At 48.1% G+C, this 10,825-nt stretch overlaps 1 protein-coding gene across 1 annotated transcript; it reads left to right on the forward strand.

The window, feature by feature from the left end:
• Positions 1–1,446: 1,446 nt before the first annotated feature.
• Positions 1,447–10,474, forward strand: CEP85 (centrosomal protein 85kDa). Its single transcript, XM_009082487.1, has 13 exons — positions 1,447–1,501; positions 2,329–2,481; positions 4,303–5,021; positions 5,662–5,795; positions 6,562–6,679; positions 7,054–7,239; positions 7,557–7,709; positions 7,799–7,953; positions 8,420–8,540; positions 8,993–9,043; positions 9,130–9,237; positions 9,825–10,050; positions 10,293–10,474. Exons 1-13 carry the CDS (start codon positions 1,447–1,449, stop codon positions 10,454–10,456), a joined length of 2,343 nt encoding a protein of 780 aa, XP_009080735.1. The 3' UTR covers positions 10,457–10,474.
• The last annotated feature ends 351 nt before the right edge of the window (positions 10,475–10,825 follow it).

The following is a 10,825-nucleotide window of genomic DNA, read 5'->3' on the forward strand; positions in this document are numbered from 1 at the left end:
AGGCGCTTGGGGCGCCGGGAGGGAACAGCGAGAGGGATCACTGGGAACACTGGGAATACTGGGAACACCGGGACAGCGACCGCCGGGACCAGCGCCACCACCGGGGACCCCCCGCCGGGAACGTCCCCCGGACTGTCCTTCCCCCTCGCGGGTCACTCACCTTCCTCTCTCCCCTCCCACCACCCGAGTCACCTCTTCCCACGGCGGGGAGAAAAGCTTCCCCCACCCCCTCGGGCTTCACATCACTCCAGGTACCTCCCAAGCTTCCCCTTCCATGGGATGAAGTGTTTCTCCTCCTTTCCCTTCCCACCTCTCTCCCCCCTCCCGTAGGTGCTCCTGGAAGGTTTGTGGGATGCTGGGGATGCTCTCCCAGAGGGTATCTATGTGTGTGGGTTTGGGAGGGAGTTGGGAACGCTCTGATTGCTTTGTTAGTTTTATTCTAAGAGTTCCTGCTTGAATTTCCCTGTTCACTTACCTGGCTGAGTGCTGGAGGCTGAGCTTTAAACTGGGGATTTTCATAAATATACCTAAATGGCTATTATAATATACCTAATATCAGATCTACCTAAATCAATTATACATAGCTAAATATGCCTAGATTATAAGAAGCACTACATTTATCTAGGAGTGTTTTGTTCCTTCACTGAGTAAAATGCTGCTTCTAATTCATTATCCTATTGTATTCCCAATGTCTCTCCTATGCTGTAAAATCTTGTTTGGGTGTTTTCTAGGAATTCATGGTTCTTTTGAATCAGTTTAGCAAAAATCTGTGAGAGCTGCCAACTGATTTTAGGATCTGACTGGTGGAGTGGAGAGAGGCCTTGAATTTTCACAGCGAAACCTGAGAGCTGTAACAGTATCAAATAAATAACTTGTATTATCAGAGACAGGAAATTCACTGAGTGCTCAGAGAAACAGATAAATTCACCCTGAGTTCTGGAGAGATATAAATTGCTATTTATGGCACAGCAAGGCTGATTTTTGAATGACTTTATTCCTCCTGTAGTTGCTCAGTGACCTCCACAGAGGGCAGAAATGATCTGGTTGAGAGTTAAGATTGGGAAAGAGGAATTTTTAGTCTCTGCAGACACACAGTGTGTAGCTCCTGAGGTGTTGGGTGGTCTATAAATACATGCCAGGGGTTAACCCATGGGCATAACTCAGCTGAAAGGTGTTGCTGAGCTGCTGGAGGATGGTGCAAACAGGAATTTTCCTCTGTTTTCAGGCACAGAGGAAACCTACAAGGGTTGTTTTTTTTAAGTATTGCTGGGGGGGGGGAACCCCATATTTTTAGGAGGAGGTGTTAATTAAATGCAAACTAGTCTCACTCTGATGAATAGCTGTTGTGTTTGTACCTTTTGCTTGGTTCCTGGGGACAGGGTTTGGGTTATGTATTGACTCAAAATGGGATTTGTGTTTGCCTATCCAGCTCACTGAAGAGATCAGATGGCTGCTCCTGAGAAAGATCCAGACCTGAGGCTCCAGCAGAACAGTCTATTGGGTAAGGACAGTCCTGCTGCTGTCAGATCCTGTTTCAGCTCCTCTCAGGAGACATATGGCCCTGAGAAGATTCTTTACCAAAAAGCTTTGTATTAATAAAAGTCTTATTCCTGCAAGGGTAAAGAATCATTCGATAGTGAATTTCTCTCTGCAGCAATAACTGATGAATTTGGGAGAGTTCTGAGCAGTTCATGAAAAATTTGCTTTAATTTGATCCCTTTTGCTGTGTGGCTGTGCTGCTGCTGCTGCTCTTCAGTCTGAGTTGCAGAGCATCAGTTGGGGGGAATAGCATCAAACTTATCAATGGGTATCTTTTTTCTGCCAGGGGAGGTTTAGATTAGATATTAGGAAGAGATTTTTTATGGAGAGAGTGATCAGACATTGGAATGTGCTGCCCAGGGAGGTGGTGGATTCACCATCCCTGGAGGTTTTCAGGCTGAGACTGGATGTGGCACTTAGTGCCATGGTCTGGTAACCACAGTAGGGTTGGACTTGATGATCTCGGAGGACTTTTCCAACCCAGTTGATTCTATGATTTAATTCACTACTTCTACTACATTTCTACTACTAATTTACTACTTTTTTACTACTTCTACTACATTGTGACTTCCATAACAAGACTGCTTTCATTCTCCTGTTGATATTATTTGTCTTCCTTGTGTTTGCTGCTGTTTCTTGATGCAGAGATTTGTTTTACCAGCAATGCAGGGAGCAAAAGAAAGATCAGCTTTGCTAGCACAGGTGATTAGATGTGGCTTAATTAGGTGTATAAAAAGGCTTTCCAGTCTGTTGGCTAAAGCATAAATATCCCTGTGTTTGACTCTCCAGATCCCAGCACCAGTCAGAGGAGTAAGTTCTTGGAGACTGACTGGAAGACACCAATGTTGTGTGTGAAGTCCCAGAGCCGAGTCAGTCGCTGTCCCAGTGTGGCTGAGAGTGGGGATGGAGGCATTGGGACCTCCTGCTCGGACAGCATGGAAGGTGATGGTCTCCAGCACACCTAGAATGTAAAATCAGGGGGAGCAGAACCTGTCAGGATGTTTGGAGACTATTCCAGCTGCTGTGCCTTGGATAGGCTGCCTGGAAAATAAACAAGGGATGAAGGGACTGGGTGTTTTCCCTGAGCTGGTTTGGTTGCTGTCTCACTGCAGTGGTTTGAGCTGACTAAGAGCCACTTTGGTGATTTGCTGGTTCCTATTGAGCAACAAGTGATTTTTCAGCAGGTCTGTTGTGTGACTGTCTAAAGAAATAACTCAGAGGTGTCTTTGTGCAGAAGTGTTTGTCCCTTCAGTGTTGGAGCTCTGCGTTTCTTGCTGATCTGGGAAACTGATTGTCCCAACAATCCTTTCCACCTGTATTTTCATTGAGATTCCTTTCAGCAGCCAGGAAGGTTGTGGTGATGTGTTTCAGGAGCTGCCTGGAGCCTTTGGAATGAGCCATCCCTCCTAATAACATGCAGGTGAAATGAAGGATTTAGAAAGCTTGGCTGGTGGAAATATTGCTAGAAATATTACACAAGCACATGTTGAAGTGTCCCATCAAGCCTCTCTCAGGATAATAAACCACCCAGCTACAGGTGAGGGCACAGGAGGTGATTTCCCTGTGGGAAATGGCCCCTCTGAGCACTGGTGATGTCATGTAAGAGCTGAGGCACACTGAGATCAGTACATGAGTCAGAAATGTTGTAAGGACCCTGAGCAGTCTCAGGGAACTGATTGCAGCACCCACACGTGGTGTGCTGGGCAGGGAGCTCGAGTTCTGACAGTGCTGCTGGGGGATAAATTTAGGGACTGTAAAAGGAAATGGTACTGTCTCTTCTTTTGCCAAGGTGAACTGCCTGGTAGCATAGTGTTCTCTGGAGCTCCCAGGCACTGCCAAGTCATGGCCAAGAGGTTTTTCTTTTCCCCCTTCTGCTCATTTTTGACGAGAGGATCTTGTGCCTTTATTGTGTCAGTTTTCCTGCAGTTTGATGATCGTTGCAGTCTGATTTTGGTCCTGTTCAAATTGTACTGTTTGTTCCTCCTTGTGGCAGTGCTTGGAGGGCACAAACAGGTGGGAAGGGTGACTTGCAGTCCTGCTGTTGGATTAAAGGAACATCACATGGGGATGGGCCTTTGGCCAAAGCCATGAGGAAAACAAGTTGGAGGATCTGGGAGAAACCTGGAATTACTGTGATACAGAATGTATTGGGACGAGGAGTGGGAACAGGCACTTCTGTTTGCCTTTCTCAGCTCTTGCTGTCGCTGTATTGAAATCTGAGAGTTGCTAAGAATAACTTGGGTTTGGTGCAGCCCAGGTTTGGTGCCCCCTGACAGGCTCACTCTGAGCTCTGCCTCATTTCCTGGGGCAGTAAGGCAAAGAACCATTGCTCCAACCTCTGGAACAGGCTCTTTGTGTCCTGGAGGAGCTGGAAGGTCAACTGCTGGGGTTCAGCTATGCTTGAGGCTCATCATGGGCTCAGGGAAGGCTCAGTGTTCAGCTGAGTAAGTTTCAGCCTTTTTTTATTCCATTTTAAGGACTTGATTTCTAAACCTGTCAAAAGACAACCTTACTGGTTTAAGAGAGTGGCTTAAAAACAAGGGTTAGGAATGTGTATTGGATTCAACTTGGATTCTCCCTGTGGTTTGTGGTGGTAGGAAAAGGTCAGCAGGTTCCTGAAACTTGTAGTTTCCTCCTAACCTACTGCTTAGGAGGACATATTCAAGGGGAAAGGAATTGTTGTTTTATATTATTTTGGGAAGTTCAGCAGAGCTGAATCTTTTCAGGATTGTATTCAGAGCATCACTCTTATTTCTTCCCTAGACTTCTGCAATTCCAGTAACAGTTCCTCATTCCAGCCCATCAAAACCCAGGTGACCATTCCAACAGCTCACGTTATGCCTTCCACACTGGGTGCCTCTCCCTCCAAGCTGTGCTCTGCAGGAGACCAGAGCTGCTCCCAGGGCACTTCCAAGACCTCTGTGCCAGGATCTGCCTCTGACCACGCAGGAATCATGAGGAATGGGGATTTTAAGGCTGGGAAGGCCTCTCAGGTGCCCCCCAGGGATCTCCTGCGTCTTCACAGGACCTCAGGGGAAAATGGCTTTGAGCAACCTTGGCCTGCTGCTGCTGCAGATCCCACGAGAGCAGAGGACACTTGGAAGTTTGACACTCCTACCATTGAGCACACCCTCAACCAGTCTCTCTTCATGGACAGTGTGTGCACTGACCCTCTGCACAGGTGCCAGAAGTTCAACCCAAGCTCTGAGACAGGGAAGGACCATTACAAGGTGCTGCCAGAGAGCAAACCAGCAGGGCCCAACGGAGCGTGTGAGCCGCGGGACGGGCCGTGGCCAGGGGGGAGCAGAGTGCTGCCAACAGGACTCCAGGCCAACACTTTCTTCTCAAAGCCTCTAGTAACTCCTCCAGCTCGAGCCTGGCTGCAGGAAGGCTGCACACTACATCCCCACAAAGGGGTCTGTGAGCTCAGTGCTTGGAAACAGCAGCTGGACAAAGTGAGATTGCAGGTGGAGCAGATGCAGGTAGGGAGCTGCTTGTGTGACTGCATGAGTTTGAAACCTTTCCTGCCTCTCTGGTTAGGAGTTATCATCCCCAGGCTTAGGAAGCAAGGGGGAAAATGGCTCATGCTTCTCCCTGTGTGACACTGCAAGTCTCCTGGTGATCTGTTTTGGAGCATGTGGTGTCACAGGTATCGTCTGACTCGCTGTCTATGCAGAGCAGCTCTGGGTTATGTTACAGCTCTGCACCAAGCTGAGATCAAGAGCTGAAACACCCTGTCTGCCAGAAACTCTGAATAAAGAGCATGCCAAGGGGGTCTGAACAGTTTCTCGAGGGATTTTATTCTGTATCAAGACTTTGGAAAAGATGCAGAAAGCTAACTGCAGTTCATTAGGTGGAAACAGTTTGTTTTGATCACCTCCCAGCAGCCCTACCCTAATGGAGACAGATTGTTTCCAGCGAGCTAGCACAGTGATCTAAAATTATTTGTTAATCTCTAGTTGTGCTTGGGCAAAGTTACTTGTTCTTGGAGATCAGCAGGGACTGAAATAGCCTTGTCCTGGCATGCAGATGAGCACACAGTGTGCAAAATAGCTCCAGCAGTGTTGCAATTACCTCTGTGGTGCACAAACCTCTCCCTCCTTGTTTTGTCTCCTCTTGCAGTTACAAAATGGAGGCACCTGCCCCCATTCCTCCATGTGTTCTCCATCCCTGCCCTCACCTGATCCAGCTCAGTGGATCAATATCCTGAACTCCAATGAAAACCTACTCAAGGAGAAAGAGCTCCTCATTGACAGGTGAGAGGTTACTACTGCCCCTGACTCCAGTGCATTTCCTCTTGGAAAGGAGCAAGGAAAGGTCATTTCTCAAGTCCCTTTTACCCAACTGAGAGGTAAAGAAGATAATGACCTTAGAGAACAGCCTGAGCTCTTCCCTCCTTCCTCTTGGAGTTAGGAGGATGATTTGGAAGGATTCAGACAGATTAATTTTGGTTATGGCTTTGTGTGTTTTATAAGGGACAAAGAATGGAATGTCAACGCTGTTGCCTGTTTGCTTAAGGTCTTTCTGGGAGCTCTTTGGGATCTTTATTTTACATTTGTTCTATGTGAATTTGGGCTGGCAAACAACATTTCTCTTACCTGAGGCTTGTGGTCCACAACCTTTTTGAAGAAGTAAGTCCTAATGAAAATACCTTCAGCATTTGGACACTAAGTGCTTTTTCTTCCTTATTTTGGGTCATCTGCTGCCTGTTCATTTCACTCATTAACTCCACAGCCAAGCTGGATCCTTCAAAACATGCAAGGCTTGTGTGTTTTATCTGTCATCATTGCTGGGGAGAAGGGTTTGAAGGGAAGGGAGGGAAGAAAAGTTAGTTGCATTGTGAAAAAGTCAAAATGGATTCTCTTTCAGATTGTTTCTCTGCAGGTCAGGTCTGAGTTGCAGAGTTCTCTTTCTCCTCTGCTTGGCACTGTGTGGAGCATCAGAGTCCTGGTGCTGTTTGTGTTGTATTGTTGCTCTCCACTGTGTGTTTGGGAGCACTGAATGACCTGTTTTTTTTCCCAGGCAAAGGCAGCACATATCCCAGCTGGAGCAGAAGGTCAGGGAAAGTGAGCTGCAGGTTCACAGTGCCCTGCTGGGCTGTCCTGCATCCTATGGAGATGTCTACATGCTGAGGCTGCAGGTAACTGGCTACAGCAGGTGTCAGGAGGAAACAGCTATTGAATCCAATGGCCTTCCCACTTGTCCTTAGGTGTTTGCTGAGTTAGGACTATGCAGAGTCCAATTATCCTTTGTATGGAGTTGTCCCGATTACCTCTCACCTCTGGGATCCTCTGTGACCCTTGAGATCTCAAGCCCTTAAATACTTTGGTTGGGTTAGCAGCTCTGCTAATGATGCCAATGCCTGGCAGCACTGGGAAATGCTGGATCAGATAGTGCAGTGGGTGAGATGGGCTAAGGGATGTTTGGGAATGAGGAGGGATGAGAACACAGCTCTGGGGCAGCACAGCTGAGTGCCAGTTTGTAACCACATTCATGGGCTGTGTCTGTCTGCAGGAGCTGCAGAGGGAGAACACCTTCCTTCGAGCACAGTTCACAGAGAAGTCTGAATCCCTAAGCAAGGAGAACCTTGAGTTGGAGAGAAAACTGGCTGCTGCAGAGGTGGATGTGAAGCTGGTCCGGGAGTCTCTGAAGGAAACTGTGCAGAAACATGCAGAGGAGTTAAAGAAACAGGAAGAAAGGGTATGATCCCATTGCTCTAGACATGGGAAGGTGTGATCTTTGAGAAGCCAAAAGTCAATATAGTGCTGAGATGAAGGTTTTCTGTAGCAGTCTGTAATTGCAGGTGTTAGAAGCATTCCAGTACCTCCTCTTTTAACCAAGGAAGCCTGTCTTTAGTTAGATGAGAAATGCTCATTTAGCTAAAGATGAATGCACATTAAGGTGATCTTGTGTTTCTTTTGGTGTTGAGTGCTGTGCAAAATCTGAATGGTTTACAGAAGACTGAAGAATAGACAAGGAGTTACATAAACTGAATTCCTATGTTCCTGTCCCTGCAGGTAAAGGGAAGAGACAAACACATTAATAACCTGAAAAAGAAATGCCAGAAAGAATCTGAACAAAACAGAGAGAGACAGCAGAGAATTGAGACCCTGGAAAGGTACCTGGCTGACCTGCCCACCCTTGAGGACCACCAGAAACAGAGTCAGAAGGTAGAATTCCCTCTGAGTTGTGATGATAACTCTTGGTGTGCTTGCTGAGGTGACTTTTCTGTAGCTGCAGTTACTCCTTTTCGTTGCAGCTGAAGGAATGTGAACTGAAGAGTACTACTATGCAGGAAACGATGCTGGCACTGGAAACAGAGCTTGGAGATGTCCAGGCTGCTTTCAGGGAGCAAGAGATGCAGCTAGAAACCCAAAAACACAAGGAGCTGGAGCTTCTCTCCACTGTGCGCAGGTAAGAATGAGGAGGATTACAATAATCTTCCTCTTAGCACTGCAGCAATCATTGCCCAACAACAGGAGATGCTTTGGCACTGTGTGACCTGTCAGAACCAGGTGACTGTGGGTTTGTGGTGAGTGCTGGGCCAAAACACTGTGGTCAAATTCTGCCTGCCTGAGCACACCCACATGGCTAAAAAAGGAGGCCCATGTTTTGTCACCTTCGGTCTGTGTCCTTGGGTTACTGCTCTCAGCTCTAACTCCTTGCAAAATAGACCTATACAACCTGAAGTTGTGTGTCTGCAATGTGCCAGTGGCACAGGCAGGACAGAGGGACTCCCTCTGGCACAGCCCTGGCAGTTTGGGAGCTGGGATCCAAACAGGACAGTGCTGACATCTGATATAAAAATCATTTCTCTCCTCGTGCTGAGGAAAACCCCCTGAGTAAAGCTGTTTTTCTCATGGTATTCTGCTAATTTCAGCTTGCAGGACAAGCTGCAGCAGTGTGTAAAGAATGCAGAGAGGGGATCCTCTGCCCAGGATGGGGAGAGACAGAGAATGGAAAATGACTCTCTGAAGAAAGAATGTGACTGCCTCAGGAAGGTAAGGGGCTGTCCCAGCTGGGAGTCACACATCTTTCCTTCCACTGAGTCATACCAGGCACTAAAAGGAAACCAGGGACTTTTGCAATCACAATTACACCGAAACAGCAGTTCCTGGAATTCTAAACTGAGAGGTTCTAAAAGCTCTTCATGGTGTGATAACCACACACTTCTACAGTCATGCGAGGGAGAAATTGCAGAATGGAGAAGAGGGGAGAGGAAAACCACAAGAAAGCAATATCTCCATCTGGTTTGAGCTGATACATCTAATGGTGCCTTTTATCAGGTGCCTTTTAACAGGGAATCCAAGTCCACTCCTAAGAGCAACAGTGATTAAAGCAGTAAGTGGACAGGAAAGAGAAGGAGAGGAGATGTTGCTCTACTGAAAGAGGAATCCTGGTGGTACTGCTGGATCTGTGTGCCCAGTTCTGATGCCTTTACTTTTGATTTCAGATTGTGGAGAAAAAGCAGAAGAAGATGGAGCAGTTGTCCTTGCAAGTAAAGGTGAGATGTGACTGGGAGGGACCTAGAACTGGACAAATCTGCTGTGAGGTGAGTTAGACTTAGTGTGTTCCCTTGGTCTGTTCCAGAGTCTGGAAGAACAGATGGCCCAGGAAGAGGAGACAAGCCAAGCCCTGAAAGAAGAGGCAATGAGAAGGGAAAACGCTCTGCAGCAGCTCCGTGCAGCTGTGAAAGAGGTCAGGGGAGTGTTTGGAATGCCCAAGTGTAGCATTGCATGAATTGGCTTTTAGCAAGGCCCTGAATTTGCAGTCAGCAGCACAACCTCTCCTGCTAGTCAGGTGTCCTGTCAGGGCTCTGAAAGGAGCTGTGCTGTGCTCAAGAGCAGGAGAAAGGCAGTTCTGCCTCCGGAGCTCCAGCTGGATGTGCTGGAGGAAGCTGAGCTTGCCAGCTGGGGGCAGCAGGGCTGCAAGCAGAGCCCAGGAGAGAATCCAGCCCTGGCTGAGCCCTGCTCGAGCCTAAAGGAAGCCAAGCACAAGGCAACCCTTGTGGGAAGGGATAGCCAGTGCTGTTGGGCTGCACAACCTTCTGGAAGCTTATTTGCTTGCATGATGGCTCAGCAGGGACAGTGCAGTGTCATGGGGCACTGTCTGAGCCAGGAGAGCTGAAAACACACCCTGTGTCAGTGACCCTCACCTGGGGAGGGTCTGGAGGGCTCCATGCACCAGCTCCTGCCCTCAGTGCTCCCATCGTGGAGCAGTTAAGCTGCTTTAGGTGTGGTGATGAGTGCCAGGTGAGCACTAACCTGCTGTGTGCCCGTGCCCAGCTCTCTGTGCAGAATCAGGATCTGATCGAGAAGAACCTGACGCTGCAGGAGCAGCTCCGCCAGGCTGAGCTGGCACAGCCCCTGCCTGCTGACACAGCCCACCTCACCCAGGAGCTGCATGGAGAGCTGGCCAGCTGTCTGCAGGATCTGCAGTCTGTCTACAGCATTGTCACTCAGAGGGCTCAGGGCAAGGACCCCAACCTCTCTCTGCTGCTGGGCATTCACTGTAAGTACTGAGCAGTGGCAGAGCAAACCTTACCCATCCCTGTGCTGTGGCAGAGTGAAATAACTCACCTAGAGCATGGAAGGTTCTCATCTTTCTGGGTTTCTGAGCCCTCTCTTTATGGTTAGCTCACTCTAAAGGTGCATGCTGTAATGACTGAATGTCAAGTAGAACCTCTTTTGCAAATGTGTGATATCCTTGGTCAGAATTGCATGTGAAGAAATTCCCCTCTCTTGACTCCACAGCTGTGCAGTACTCTGCGAAGGAGAAGGATGACTTGCTGAGCCCTGATAGACTTGCAAAGAAACTGGTGGAGGTAAAACAGCTCCACAAAGAGGTGGAGGACTTAAGGACTGCAATATCTGACAGATATGCTCAGGACATGGGAGACAACTGCATCACCCAGTAAAGAACACTCCCCAAAGTAGGGCAGGAAGTGAAGACTTGAAACCCTCAGGAGCCTCAAGCTCCCTCAACTCAAAATCTATTCAGCACTTTACCATCCCTCTGCTTGGGGACAAGATGGGACTCATCTGATCCATGAGGAATCAGGGGTTTTATTGCCAGAAGTGTTGAGCTGCTGACTGGCTAACTGGAATGGTTCAGGGCTTCGGTGTCAGGCTTTGCAGTAGCTTTGATCTTGTGGAATGTGTTTAATGCTGTGTTTGCTGGAGCTGGTGTGTGTGGTCTCTGATGCTGGGAGATGAATTTTGACTTGCCTTCCAGGCATATCAAATGCTGAACATGCAAATGTGCCAGTTAAAATCATCTCTAAAAG

Source organism: Acanthisitta chloris, unplaced genomic scaffold (genome assembly GCF_000695815.1).
Source record: "Acanthisitta chloris isolate BGI_N310 unplaced genomic scaffold, ASM69581v1 scaffold12269, whole genome shotgun sequence".
In the NCBI taxonomy this organism is placed as follows: Eukaryota; Metazoa; Chordata; class Aves; order Passeriformes; family Acanthisittidae; genus Acanthisitta; species Acanthisitta chloris.